This window comes from Pseudoliparis swirei, chromosome 24, assembly GCF_029220125.1.
Source record: "Pseudoliparis swirei isolate HS2019 ecotype Mariana Trench chromosome 24, NWPU_hadal_v1, whole genome shotgun sequence".
Classification (NCBI taxonomy): domain Eukaryota; kingdom Metazoa; phylum Chordata; class Actinopteri; order Perciformes; family Liparidae; genus Pseudoliparis; species Pseudoliparis swirei.
In genome coordinates this window covers 29,064,568-29,079,567 of record NC_079411.1, presented here as the reverse complement: position 1 = coordinate 29,079,567, position 15,000 = coordinate 29,064,568, and the positions used below count along the sequence as shown (strand labels likewise).

General features: G+C 52.1%; 1 protein-coding gene across 4 annotated transcripts in view; it reads left to right on the top strand.

Moving 5' to 3' along the window:
- scrn2 (secernin 2) overlaps positions 1–15,000 on the top strand; it is a 51,133-nt gene that overhangs the window by 27,139 nt on the left and 8,994 nt on the right. The window contains exons 1-4 of one of the 4 annotated variants that reach the window (XM_056408867.1): positions 9,990–10,082; positions 10,710–10,872; positions 14,223–14,404; positions 14,739–14,947. In XM_056408867.1, coding sequence (XP_056264842.1) covers positions 10,711–10,872; positions 14,223–14,404; positions 14,739–14,947 — 553 coding nt within the window. In that variant the 5' untranslated portion in view covers positions 9,990–10,082; position 10,710. The other 3 variants (XM_056408869.1, XM_056408865.1, XM_056408868.1) reach the window with 3 other exon arrangements.

Sequence of the window (15,000 nt, the reverse complement as noted above, 5' to 3'; positions counted from 1 at the left end):
GTCTGTGTGTGTGTTTGTCAGTGTGTGTGTGTGTGTGTGTGTGTGTGGTGCTTGTCAGTGTGTGTGTATGTGTCTGTGTGTGTGTGTGTGTGTACGTGTGTCTGTGTGTGTGTGTTTGTCAGTGTGTGTGTGTGTGTGGTGCTTGTCAGTGTGTGTGTATGTGTCTGTGTGTGTGTGTACGTATGTGTGTGTGTGTGTGTGTGTGTGGTGCTTGTCAGCGTGCTCCGGGAGATGAAAGGCCGGGGCGGGTGTGTAAGAAGCCGCCGAGTGGCGTTCAGGTAACAGGTTGTCTCCCCCCCCCCCCCCCTCCCTTCAGCATTCCTCGTGAGCTCTCACCACCGACGCCGTTTAAAAAATAAATAAATAAACTCAACACCTCCTGCACGCCGCGGCTGCACTCTGCACTCCTGGTCCAGGTGCCGGCGCTCCAGGCCACGCCCCCGCGTGGCGTGGACGGCGCTCCCTGTTCCCGTGTGCGTGTGAGCGGTTGTTGCGTCATCGTGAAGACGCCGCCGGGTGAATCATTTTTAAGAATGGGGCCCGCCGGCGTGCGGATCCACGACACGGCGAGCGAGCGGCCGGATCCGAACGCACGCCGCCGAGAGGAGCCGCCGCAATGCGGTCGGGCCGGTTCCTCGTTGGTCGAGTTATTTCGGTTCCTTTGTTCTCAAGGGGAAGTCGTTAGCTCGACTCCACGATGTCTGAGGCCGCGGAATGAGAGCATCCAGCCAGAGGCCGGGAGAGGTTCTACAGGCGGTTCTACAGGCGGTTCTCTAGCTACAGGCGGTTCTACAGGCGGTTCTCTAGCTACAGGCGGTTCTCTAGCTACAGGTGGTTCTACAGGTGGTTCTCTAGCTACAGGCGGTTCTACAGGTGGTTCTACAGGCTGTTCTCTAGCTACAGGCGGTTCTCTAGCTACAGGTGGTTCTACAGGCGGTTCTCTAGCTACAGGCGGTTCTCTAGCTACAGGTGGTTCTACAGGTGGTTCTCTAGCTACAGGTGGTTCTACAGGCTGTTCTCTAGCTACAGGCGGTTCTCTAGCTACAGGTGGTTCTACAGGCGGTTCTCTAGCTACAGGCGGTTCTATAGCTACAGGTGGTTCTACAGGCTGTTCTCTAGCTACAGGCGTTCCTAGCTACAAAGGTTCTACAGGCGGTTCCTCTGGGAAACAAATTTCCTCAGCTGCCTGAAGGGTGGTGACTGCCTTGCCTTTCTCACCAGAGTGTCTGTGTTTGTTGACCATGTCAGATCCTGTGATGTGGACTCCCCAGGTATTTATACCCGGCTCACCCTCTCCCAGTGATCCCGTTAATCGGTGAGTCGTCCTCTGTTGTACCTTCCTAAAGTCCACAATCAGCTCCTTAGTTTGGTGACATTCATGATGAGGCTGTTGTCCCGCACCAGAGTGACAGATCAGCAACTTCACTCCAGAGTAGGCCTTCTCTCTGTTAGCCGGAGATCAGGCCCACCACCACTGTGTCATCCGCAAACTTGATGATGGTGTTGAGCTGAACCTGGCCACACAGTCATGTGTACAGGGGAGTACAGTAGGGGCTGAGGACGCAACCCTGGGGGATCCTGTGTTCAGGGTGAGGGATTTGGAGGTGTCTGCCCACCCTGACCACCTGTGGCCTGGCGGTCAGGAAGTCCAGGATCCAAGCACACAGGGGGTGTTCAGTCCCAGCTCAATCAGCTTGCCGGCCAGTCTGGAGGGACTATGGTGTTGAAAAGCTGAACTATAATCAATGAACAGTAGTCTCACATAGCCCCCCTCTGGCTGTCCAGATGAGAGAGTGTGGTGTGCAGTACCTGGGAGACAGCATCATCCGTGGATCTGTTTGGGCGATAAGCAAACTGCAGCGGGTCCATGGAGGAAGGGAAGGCAGATGTAGTCCTTTATCAGCCTCTCAGCATTTCATGACCACCGAGGTGAGGGCCACGGTCGGTAGTCATTCATACATGCTGGAGAAGCATTCTTGGGCACAGGGACAATAGTGGATCTCTTGAAGCAGGCGGGGACCACGGACTCAGCCAGGGGGAGGTTGAATATTGTGGTGAACACTGGAGCTAGCTGGTTAGCACAGGTCTTCAGTACTCTGCACCAGATATGCCATCTGGACCTGCAGCTTTCTGGTGTTCACCCTCAACAGAGCCCTCCTCACACTGTGCTCGGTCACAGAGTGTGTGTTCATCCCCAGCGGTGAACTCACCTCGGCCACGCTAACGGGTGTTGTTACGGCGAGCTAGCGCGCTGTTGTTGCTAGCCTCAAACCGTGCATAAAATGAGTTCAGGTCGTCCGCTAGGGATGCGCCGCACTCACCATTGCGAGGTCTGCTCCGGTAGTTTGTGATAGTCCGTAGCCTGCCATAGGCGCCTGGTGTCGCGCTGCTCCATCTGCGGTTCCACTCTGTCTCGGTACCTCCTTTCCTTTTCACCGCCTCTCCTCTCAGTCCATAGACCGCTGCCTTGTACTTCGTCCATGTTGCCGGATACAAGACCGGAGTTATAGGCAGCACGGGCGTTCACAGCTTCACGGATGGATCTATCAACCCACGGCTTTTGATTAGGAAAGACCCTAACTTTACCGTGGGGACGATGGTGTCCGTTAAGCTGCTAGTTATGAGGCTCATTGCTACTTCAAACTCGCTGACGTCACTGGAACTGGATTGGATCATGTCCCAGTCGACAATACTCAGAGCGATCCTGTAGCTCAGCCTCTGATTGGTCAGACCACCGCATTACGTTCCTCACTACCGCTTCCCGCGATCCTTTGTTTATACTCCGGAAGCAGAAAAATGGCGGCATGGTCTGATTTTCCCTAACGGAGGGAGAGAGACAGCCTTATAGCCTCTCTTGAATGGCGTAGCAGTGGTCCAACGTTCTTTCCTCTGGTACACAATGTGCTGGTGAAAGTTCGCATGACTTTTTTAGGTTTGCCTTTGTTAAAGTCCCAGCCACCACCACAGCGGCCGGGATATTGTTCTGATGCCGACATAACATCATGTAGGTCCGATAAGTACGCCGGTGGTGTCCCGCTTAGGTGGTGTAGACGGCTGTGGTGATGACGAGCTGAACTCCGGGAAGGTAGAATGGGCGACGCATGAGATCACAGATGTTCCAGGTTCGTGAGCAGGAACGAGAGAAAAGAGTCTTAATGTTCTTGGGATCGCGCCACATGTTGTTCGTCATGAAGCAGACCCCTCCACCCTTAGATTTACCAGACTCTTCCGTTCTGTCTGCAAAAACAGAGGTTGGACATATGGCTCGATCCGGCACCAGCGGGTCAGCCAAGTTTCCGTCAGACAAAAGATGTTACAATCCGCATGTCCCGTTGGAATCTGATCCGCCCTAAAATCATCCATCTTATTTTCCAGAGACTGGACGTTAGCAAGAAGGATGCTGGGCAGAGGTGGACGGTGGGCTTGAACTCTCAGTCTGTTCATTCGCTCCCGCTTCCTCGATGTTTTCGTCCGCCTTTCCCGTAGTAGCGGCTCCACTGCTGTTGTTGTGGTTCGCCGTCACTCTGCCGCCACGCTGGATCGATGGAAAAAGTGGACAAAACCTTGTTTTATGCAAAGTTTATGTCCAAAAGTGTGCTGCGGTCGTATGTTGTTAGTGCCGATGTGTTTGTGGCAAAGAAAATATTAAAAATAAACACAAAAACTAAAAGAGCGCACAATCTCCGCGGAGCTGCCGCGACGGCGACTGGACACTGCCGCGCCATCTGCTGTTAGTGAACCAAGTGTTTGGTCACCACCCACATGACCAAATGTCTCTTTTGGAAGCCATGCGTGCCGGATGTGAGGACACGAGTCCAAAGGACTGCCAGGTGGATCAGGCCCTCCAGAAGGTTCTTCCCCAGGTGGCAAGAGAGAACATGAGATGTGATGTTGATGACAACATGTGGCCTGATGCTAGAGAGAGGATTAGCCCCTCAAATATTTGTTCGAATTACAGTATGTACTTTTAATTTCTACCTTTTTTTTCTCATTACTGTAATTCCGTAAATTACTGCAGACGATTGAAGCAAACTGCTAATTTTCATTTACCTTAAAGAATTGTTATGTTCTAAAAAATTTAATAAATCATGTGAAAGAATGTCACTCTTTTGTTTGAAGAAAATATTACTTTGTTTGAAGTCACTGAAATTGTTCAAACTGTAAAGATGAAAAGTTAGTATTTTCTGTATTGGTGTTTGATGCTAGTGTTTTTACTCTCAGTGTGTTCTGAGTGACAGTGTGTGTTACCTCAGTATGTGTTACCTCAGTGTGTGTTCTGAGTGACAGTGTGTGTTACCTCAGTGTGTGTTACCTCAGTGTGTGTTACCTCAGTGTGTTACCTCAGTGTGTGTTACCTCAGTGTGTGTTACCTCAGTGTGTGTTACCTCAGTGAGGGCTGTGCAGAGTGTTTGGCAGCACTGAGCGTGTTTTGAGCCATGTGTTAAGAGTTGTGTTGCTTGGAATGAGTTTTGCAGGTGATGTGAACTGTTTAGCTCAGGTGACTGTTGGTAGTGCAGACTGTGGTTAGAGTTTTGCACATGTGACTCCAGTTGTGCCCACTGTCGTTTAGCAATCGAAAAAAACTGTATGATATAATATAGTATAATATATTATAATATATTTTAACAGAATATATTATAATATGATATAATATAGTATAATATAATATATAGTAATATAATATGATATAATATAATATATTATAATATATTCTAATATAATATATTATAATATGATAGAATATAATATAGTATAATATATAATAATATAATATGATATAATATAGTATGATATAATATAATATATAATAATATAATGTACGTTCTTTACAGAACAAGCAGAAACCAAACCGTCGATCTCGGCTCCATAAAATCTGTTTGTTGTCGACGTGATTTAGATTTATTGTGTTTACAAGCTTCTCTCCCTACTTCCCCGGTCTGTTAGCTCCACTGTCTGTGCTTGTTTTGTGTGTGTGTGTGTGTGTGGGGGGGTGCGCTTGTGCATATACTGTGTGTGTGTGCGTGGTTGGGTGTGTCTGCCCTTGGCTCAGGTGGGTGTTTACTCCTCACGGTGTTTTTGCTGTGTGTGTGTGTGTGTATGTGTGTCTGTGTGTGTGTGTTTGTCAGTGTGTGTGTCTGTGTGTGTGTGTGTGTACGTGTGTCTGTGTGTGTGTTTGTCAGTGTGTGTGTGTGTGTGTGTGTGTGTGGTGCTTGTCAGTGTGTGTGTATGTGTCTGTGTGTGTGTGTGTGTGTACGTGTGTCTGTGTGTGTGTGTTTGTCAGTGTGTGTGTGTGTGTGGTGCTTGTCAGTGTGTGTGTATGTGTCTGTGTGTGTGTGTGTACGTATGTGTGTGTGTGTGTGTGTGGTGCTTGTCAGCGTGCTCCGGGAGATGAAAGGCCGGGGCGGGTGTGTAAGAAGCCGCCGAGTGGCGTTCAGGTAACAGGTTGTCTCCCCCCCCCCCCCCCCCTCCCTTCAGCATTCCTCGTGAGCTCTCACCACCGACGCCGTTTAAAAAATAAATAAATAAACTCAACACCTCCTGCACGCCGCGGCTGCACTCTGCACTCCTGGTCCAGGTGCCGGCGCTCCAGGCCACGCCCCCGCGTGGCGTGGACGGCGCTCCCTGTTCCCGTGTGCGTGTGAGCGGTTGTTGCGTCATCGTGAAGACGCCGCCGGGTGAATCATTTTTAAGAATGGGGCCCGCCGGCGTGCGGATCCACGACACGGCGAGCGAGCGGCCGGATCCGAACGCACGCCGCCGAGAGGAGCCGCCGCAATGCGGTCGGGCCGGTTCCTCGTTGGTCGAGTTATTTCGGTTCCTTTGTTCTCAAGGGGAAGTCGTTAGCTCGACTCCACGATGTCTGAGGCCGCGGAATGAGAGCATCCAGCCAGAGGCCGGGAGAGGTTCTACAGGCGGTTCTACAGGCGGTTCTCTAGCTACAGGCGGTTCTACAGGCGGTTCTCTAGCTACAGGCGGTTCTCTAGCTACAGGTGGTTCTACAGGTGGTTCTCTAGCTACAGGCGGTTCTACAGGTGGTTCTACAGGCTGTTCTCTAGCTACAGGCGGTTCTCTAGCTACAGGTGGTTCTACAGGCGGTTCTCTAGCTACAGGCGGTTCTCTAGCTACAGGTGGTTCTACAGGTGGTTCTCTAGCTACAGGTGGTTCTACAGGCTGTTCTCTAGCTACAGGCGGTTCTCTAGCTACAGGTGGTTCTACAGGCGGTTCTCTAGCTACAGGCGGTTCTATAGCTACAGGTGGTTCTACAGGCTGTTCTCTAGCTACAGGCGGTTCTCTAGCTACAGGTGGTTCTACAGGCAGTTCTCTAGCTACAGGCGGTTCTATAGCTACAGGTGGTTCTACAGGCGGTTCTCTAGCTACAGGCGGTTCTACAGGCGGTTCTCTAGCTACAGGCGGTTCTACAGGCGGTTCTCTAGCTACAGGTGTTTCTACAGGTGGTTCTCTAGCTACAGGCGGTTCTATAGCTACAGGTGGTTCTACAGGCTGTTCTCTAGCTACAGGCAGTTCTACAGGCGGTTCTCTAGCTACAGGTGGTTCTACAGGCAGTTCTCTAGCTACAGGCGGTTCTACAGTCGGTTCTCTAGCTACAGGTGGTTCTGCAGGCGGTTCTCTAGCTACAGGCGGTTCTACAGGCGGTTCTCTACAAGTGGTTCTCTTCTTCCAAATGGTTCTCTCCTCTACCTACGATTGGTTCTCTACCTCCAAGAGGTTCTCTACCTCCAGGTGGTTCTCTACCTCCAAGAGGTTCTCTACCTCCAGGTGGTTCTCTACCTGCAGGTGGTTCTCTACCTCCAAGAGGTTCTCTACCTCCAAGTGGTTCTCTACCTCCAAGTGGTTCTCTACCTCCAAGTGGTTCTCTACCTCCAGGTGGTTCTCTACCTCCAGGTGGTTCTCTACCTCCAAGAGGTTCTCTACCTCCAAGTGGTTCTCTACCTCCAAGTGGTTCTCTACCTCCAAGAGGTTCTCTACCTCCAAGTGGTTCTCTACCTCCAAGAGGTTATTTACCTCCAGGTGGTTCTCTACCTCCAGGTGCCTCCAAATGGTTATTTCCTCTACCTACGAATGGTTCTCTGCCTCCAAATGGTTCTGTACCTCCAAATGGTTCTCTACATCTACGTACAAGTGGTTCCCTACCTCCAAGTGGTTCTCTTCCTCCAGGTGTCTCCAAATGGTTCTCTACCTCGAACTCCAAATGGTTCTCTACCTCCAAATGGTTCTCTTCCTCCGGTGGTTCTCTACCTCCAAATGGTTCTCTTCCTCCGGTGGTTCTCTACCTCCAGGTGGTTCTCTACCTCCAAATGGTTCTCTTCCTCCGGTGGTTCTCTTCCTCCGGTGGTTCTCTTCCTCCAGTGGTTCTCTTCCTCCGGTGGTTCTCTACCTGCAGGTGGTTCTCTACCTCCAAATGGTTCTCTTCCTCCAGGTGGTTCTCTACCTCCAAATGGTTCTCTTCCTCCAGGTGGTTCTCTACATCCAAATGGTTCTCTTCCTCCAGGTGCTTCTCTACCTCCAAATGGTTCTCTTCCTCCAGGTGGTTCTCTACCTCCAAATGGTTCTCTTCCTCCAGGTGGTTCTCTACCTCCAAATGGTTCTCTTCCTCCGGTGGTTCTCTACCTCCAAATGGTTCTCTTCCTCCAGGTGGTTCTCTACCTCCAGGTGGTTCTCTACCTCCAAATGGTTCTCTTCTCCAGGTGGTTCTCTACCTCCAGGTGGTTCTCTACCTCCAAATGGTTCTTTTCCTCTGGTGGTTCTCTACCTCCAAATGGTTCTCTTCCTCCGGTGGTTCTCTACCTCCAGGTGGTTCTCTTCCTCCAGGTGGTTCTCTACCTCCAAATGGTTCTCTTCCTCCAGGTGGTTCTCTACCTCCAGGTGGTTCTCTACCTCCAAATGGTTCTCTTCCTCCAGGTGGTTCTCTACCTCCAAATGGTTCTCTTCCTCCAGGTGGTTCTCTACCTCCAAATGGTTCTCTTCCTCCGGTGGTTCTCTACCTCCAAATGGTTCTCTTCCTCCAGGTGGTTCTCTACCTCCAAATGGTTCTTTTCCTCTGGTGGTTCTCTACCTCCAAATGGTTCTCTTCCTCCGGTGGTTCTCTACCTCCAGGTGGTTCTCTTCCTCCAGGTGGTTCTCTACGTGGTGGTCCAGTGGTGGTCTATCCTGTTTCTGTTCTGTGACGTCTGAATTAAACACTGATGTGTCGTCGTCTGTTCCTATGACGATTAGGGATGGGCATCGAGAACCGGTTCTGTTTTAGAACCGGTTCCCAGTGAACCGATTGTTTGGGATCGTCAGCCAAATTCTTTAACGGTTCTGCTAACGGTCCTCTGTGGCGTTGCGCATGCGCAAACTTTTTTAGTTTCTTCTTCAGACTGCAGCAAACATGGCAACTAGGCAGAAGCGTTCTAAAGTTTGGCTCTATTTCACACGACAAAAAGTGCAGTGTGAGGTGAGTGTGCTCACCTGTGTGCGGCATTACGGCTGAGCGATGTGAGCGCTGTGAGCGCTGCACGCGCAGACAGCATTTAACGGAGCGGAGCAGCGCGTGCGCTCTGATCGCTCTTTTAATGAAGTATCGACACTAAAAATATGCTAAATCACATCGTGTTTAACGTACGGGTACTTTGTTAGTATCGCTACACCGTGCAGCGGGACAGCAGCAGATGTAGCGGACTAACATTCAAGCTAACCTAACTTCCCAAACGCTGTGGACATCTGAACGCTGATTGGCCGAGACGCGACACGTCCATCAAAGATGTTTTGTTGCGAAGAAGAGCACCACTTCACATTTTCTCCGCGTCTCACTGCAATCTCAACGGCAGCGGGCCAGGTGAACAAAATAATAAATCGGAACGCGTCTCTGGTATTGTTCAGGGGGCGGGGCCACATGGGGAGGCGTTCATTGTGTAAACCAGCTTTCACTATATAAATAATCTCCATTGCCATCCAATTTAGCTGATGAGGTTCAGAGTCAGACCGGTTCAGAGGCTGGTCGTCTGTCTGGGTCTCAGGCTACAGCACGTCTTGTCCACCTCCTCATATCTTTGTGTTCATCCTCCATCTGAGAGAGAGTTCTCCACGGCTGGAGACACAAGAAGTCCTGAGAGATCGCGGATCCTCCCGGAGAAAGCAGACATGCTTATTTTTCTGCACAAGAATTGTTGATGATCCATACAATTGATGGTTGCACACTTGGTATTTGCCACTGCTAGTTTCATTTTTGGCAGCTCAGTTCATATACCCTTTAAAAAAAAAAGGAAGGAGCACTGTAATATCTAGGAACATGTTTAAATTAAACAGAATACATTTTATTTAAGTTATGTAAGTTTTATTTTAAGTTCAAGAGGAATATGTATAAATGTTTTTGGTTATTTAATTTTTTTTAAATATGTATACATCCTGTATATGGTGTGTGCAGCATTATAGAAAATTATAGAAAAGAAAATTAATGTAAATAAACCCGTTTGTGCTCTTTTTTTCACCCCTTGCCCAATAAGAATCGATAAGAGAATCGATAAGGAATCGAATCGATAAGCAGGAATCGATAAGGCATCGGAATCGTTAAAATCTTATCAATTCTCATCCCTAATGACGATCTTTGACTGACAGGCCGGAGACAATATGTCCCCCTGAAGGCCACCGTAGTTCTGCGACGCTCGGGGAGGAAAGGGTGTGGATCCCAAATATTGGCCCATGAACCTCAGCCTTGCTGGTCACGTGACGTCTGTCCAGCTCATGAACTCATGCCATCTTTTTTTTAATTCTTACTATATTTTATTTTCATACACAATGAATGTGAAGCGGCAACCACGTGTTTCATGGATGAACTTGGAGCGACTCGACGCGCGAGGAGCCGGGAGGCTGCAGCCCGACTCCCGGTGCGCAAGGAGCTCTTCCCTGGTGTGTGCACGTGCGCGTGAGCCGGTGAGCCGGTGAGCTCGTGAGCTTGTGGCCAGACGAAACCAGACCTTTAAGTACATGCCTTTGGGATTGTCTCGGTCACGTGACCCGGTGTCTCCAACCTGCCTTCTCCCAGCCGGCCGCCCGCCTCCTCACCGGTGAATTAAAAAAAGGTAAACCGTTTTCTACAGCAGCTTTCACGGACTGCATAGATCTAGTGCTCGGGATATTCTCCCTGAACTTCCCGGTTTCACTTCAACCCCCAAGAAGAAGAAAAAAAGAAGAAGAAAAAAGGCGGAATGGCACAAACCGAGAAGGCGCGCGTCGCACCGGGGAGACGGGGAGGGACAGGCGGGGAGGCGCGTCGCTCCTCCGGGCCACGATGACCACAACCCCCCCCCCCCCCACTCACCCACCCTCCCCTCTCTTTTGTTGGTGACATTATTTCGTTGTCACCAAAATGCGCAAACCGAGAGAGACGCACCGTGGCCCCGGTCGGAGCCCCGGTCGGAGCCCCGGTCGGATTTGCGCAGATTACAGTGAATAGAGAGCTCCTCGTAATCCCTGTGTGAAAGGGACGGGCCGTGTGCACCGGCACACCGGCGCGAGCGGGACGTCCCGCTAACAGCCGGGTGGGTCACGGAGGGAGACACGTGCGCATTACGGTCAGCCGGGTGGAGTCTCACTTTGGGCTGAACGACTCGGGGGATGAGTTGGTGACCGCCGGTTACCGGGCTGGAGCAGAGCGCACTGCGCATGTCTCCACTTTGACACGGCGCGTGTTGTTGTGTCTCTTGCAGGATGGCGGAGGTTCCGGTGTCATGTGACTGCTTCGTGTCGCTGCCTCCCGGCTCTCGCGATGACCACGTGATCTTTGCGAAGAACGCAGACCGGCCCCGGGATGAGGTGCAAGAGGTGGCCCACTACCCCGCGGAGGCCCACCCTGCAGGGGCCATGCTGCAGGTACAGCTGGACCCGGTGCTAGTCCTGGACCCCTGTAGTCCTGGACCCCTGTAGTCCTGGACCCCTGTAGTCCTGGACCCAGTGCTAGTCCTGGACCCCTGTAGTCCTGGACCCCTGTAGTCCTGGACCCTGTGCTAGTCCTGGACCCCTGTAGTCCTGGACCCCTGTAGTCCTGGACCCAGTGCTAGTCCTGGACCCCTGTAGTCCTGGACCCAGTGCTAGTCCTGGACCCCATGCTAGTCCTGGACCCAGTGCTAGTCCTGGACCCCTGTAGTCCTGGACCTAGTGCTAGTCCTGGACCCCTGTAGTCCTGGACCCAGTGCTAGTGCTAGTCCTGGACCCCTGTAGTCCTGGACCCAGTGCTAGTCCTGGACCAGTACTAGTCCTGGACCCAGTGCTAGTCCTGGACCCTGTGCTAGTCCTGGACCCAGTGCTAGTCCTGGACCCCTGTAGTCCTGGACCCTGTGCTAGTCCTGGACCCCTGTAGTTCTGGACCCTGTGCTAGTCCTGGACCCCTGTAGTCCTGGACCCCTGTAGTCCTGGACCCTGTGCTAGTCCTGGATCCAGTGCTAGTCCTGGACCCCTGTAGTCCTGGACCCAGTGCTAGTCCTGGACCCCATGCTAGTCCTGGACCCAGTGCTAGTCCTGGACCCCTGTAGTCCTGGACCTAGTGCTAGTCCTGGACCCCTGTAGTCCTGGACCCAGTGCTAGTGCTAGTCCTGGACCCAGTGCTAGTCCTGGACCAGTACTAGTCCTGGACCCAGTGCTAGTCCTGGACCCAGTGTTAGTCCTGGATCCAGTGCTAGTCCTGGACCCCATGCTAGTCCTGGACCCCTGTAGTCCTGGACCCAGTGCTAGACCTGGACCAGTACTAGTGCTAGTCCTGGACCCTGTGCTAGTCCTGGACCCTGTGCTAGTCCTGGACCCTGTGCTAGTCCTGGACCCTGTGCTAGTCCTGGACCCAGTGCTAGTCCTGGACCCCTGTAGTCCTGGACCCTGTGCTAGTCCTGGACCCCTGTAGTCCTGGACCCTGTGCTAGTCCTGGACCCCATGCTAGTCCTGGACCCAGTGTTAGTCCTGGACCCTGTGCTAGTCCTGGACCCCTGTAGTCCTGGACCCCTGTAGTCCTGGACCCTGTGCTAGTCCTGGATCCAGTGCTAGTCCTGGACCCCTGTAGTCCTGGACCCTGTGCTAGTCCTGGACCCCATGCTAGTCCTGGACCCAGTGTTAGTCCTGGACCCTGTGCTAGTCCTGGACCCCTGTAGTCCTGGACCCAGTGCTAGTCCTGGACCCCTGTAGTCCTGGACCCTGTGCTAGTCCTGGACCCCTGTAGTCCTGGACCCCTGTAGTCCTGGACCCTGTGCTAGTCCTGGACCCCTGTAGTCCTGGACCCCTGTAGTCCTGGACCCAGTGCTAGTCCTGGACCCCATGCTAGTCCTGGACCCCTGTAGTCCTGGACCTAGTGCTAGTCCTGGACCCCTGTAGTCCTGGACCCAGTGCTAGTCCTGGACCCCTGTAGTCCTGGACCCAGTGCTAGTCCTGGACCAGTGCTAGTCCTGGACCCAGTGTTAGTCCTGGATCCAGTGCTAGTCCTGGACCCCATGCTAGTCCTGGACCCTGTGCTAGTCCTGGACCCAGTGCTAGTCCTGGACCCCTGTAGTCCTGGACCCTGTGCTAGTCCTGGACCCCTGTAGTCCTGGACCCTGTGCTAGTCCTGGATCCAGTGCTAGTCCTGGACCCCTGTAGTCCTGGACCCTGTGCTAGTCCTGGACCCCTGTAGTCCTGGACCCTGTGCTAGTCCTGGACCCCATGCTAGTCCTGGACCCAGTGTTAGTCCTGGACCCTGTGCTAGTCCTGGACCCCTGTAGTCCTGGACCCTGTGCTAGTCCTGGATCCAGTGCTAGTCCTGGACCCCTGTAGTCCTGGACCCAGTGCTAGTCCTGGACCAGTACTAGTGCTAGTCCTGGACCCCATGCTAGTCCTGGACCCTGTGCTAGTCCTGGACCCAGTGTTAGTCCTGGACCTAGTGCTAGTCCTGGATCCAGTGCTAGTCCTGGACCCCTGTAGTCCTAGACCCAGTGCTAGTCCTGGACCCCATGCTAGTCCTGGACCCCTGTAGTCCTAGACCCAGTGCTAGTCCTGGACCCCATGCTAGTCCTGGACCCCTGTAGTCCTGGACCTAGTGCTAGTCCTGGACCCAGTGCTAGTCCTGGACCCAGTGCTAGTCCTGGACCTAGTGCTAGTCCTGGACCCAGTGCTAGTCCTGGACCCAGTGCTAGTCCTGGACCCCTGTAGTCCTGGATCCAGTGCTAGTCCTGGACCCCTGTAGTCCTGGACCCAGTGCTAGTCCTGGACCCGTGCAGGTCTCAAACCACACCTGACAATAGGCTTCATGCATGTCAATAAATCCACTTTTATAGATATAGTGCATATATACTTACACAACCTGCTGTATTGCATAACATGTTAAAATCATATATCTGCTTATGAAACATAATTATTCACATGAACCCATCTGAACACGTCAAATATCAAACAGGAGACATTAATCCCTGTTAATGTTCACGGGAACGAGGTCCGTTCCACTGGCCTCCAGGTGTTGACATGTACAGTTCAGGTGAGGTTATTATGTTGAATTCAACTTATATAACATGAAAAAACAGACAAAAAACATCCTTTTTGTTTAAGTAACTTAAACATTTGAATGTTTTCAATTTGCAATCAAATTGTGATGCGATTGTTAAAATGATGCACAAATTCACCAATATTTATTCTTAAAATGCAATTTGACAAACTTCCTAATCACAGGAACATGATCTCCCTCTTGTTGTTTTTCATTCTGAGGGACTAATGGATGCGTCATTTCTATCATATCGATGGTGCAGATCAGATTCATTCATTTACAGCCCAGGTGTCCAACACAAGGCACGCGGGCCGAATGCGGCCCACCACGTCATTTTTTCCGGCCCATGACGGCTTGAAAGACACACGATCGGCTTTATATCCTGTGCTTTTATTTTGAAGGTTTCAAATTAAATAGATTTGTGTTATAATATTAGAGAACTGTCCTTGTGTACAATATCTCTACAGTTGAATAAACAATAATTAAAAGCAAAGAAAGTTATTTAACAATATGTTGGAGAGTAGTTTATACAGCGCTTCAGTTACGCCGGCCCTTTAAGAGGCAGCCATGATGCTGATGTGGCCCTCGGTGAAGATGAGTGTGACGCCCCTGGAAGTCGTGTCGACCTTTGAGTGGTCCTGGTGTGAACGTGTTGGTCCAGCACATGCCGCCTTCATTTAAAGACCGTATTCCTGCCTCCGGGTCTCGGTGCTTCTCGTCTCTGCAGTGCACGTACGTCCAGATCCCTCAGGTGGAGCGGAGCCACGCCGTCGTCCTCAGCAAACCGGCCTGGATGTGGGGCGCCGAGATGGGAGCCAACGACCAGGGGGTCTGCATCGGGAACGAGGCCGTCTGGACCCGAGAGCCCGTGGGCTCTGGAGAGGCCCTGCTGGGCATGGACTACGTCAGGTGAGAACTAACCGTCTGAGCCCGGACTGATGTCATTTATTTGTAACTGACTGGAAGAAACTATTGTCTGCCTCCTAATTAAACACGGATTATACGTGTAAGTGGCTTTGATGGTCGGGTGTGTGGTAACCGTGAGCGTGTCGTGACAGGTGTAGTAAATGCGGTTGAAGCGCCATCTATTCATCTCTGGATATAAAAATAGCCGTATGGTTTTCCTACTTGTTGGAGCTCCAGGGTTCGTGAAGAGGACGAACGATGACGACTCAGATCAAAGAATAACATTCAGGACGAACGCCAGAGAGAAGACTTTACTCTTTTGATTCGCCGTCCCCAGGCTGGGTCTGGAGCGCGGCGCCAGCGCCCGGGCAGCGCTGGCGGTGATCACCGGCCTGCTGGAGCTCCACGGCCAGGGGGGCCAGTGCAGGGAGGCCCCGGAGGCCCCGGAGCCCTTCAGCTACCACAGCACCTTCCTGCTGGCGGACCGCCAAGAGGCCTGGGTCCTGGAGACGGCCGGCCGGCTGTGGGCCGCGCAGCAGGTCACGGGTGAGCACGGAGGGTTACTGACGGTTACCAACGGTTACCAACGGTTACCGACA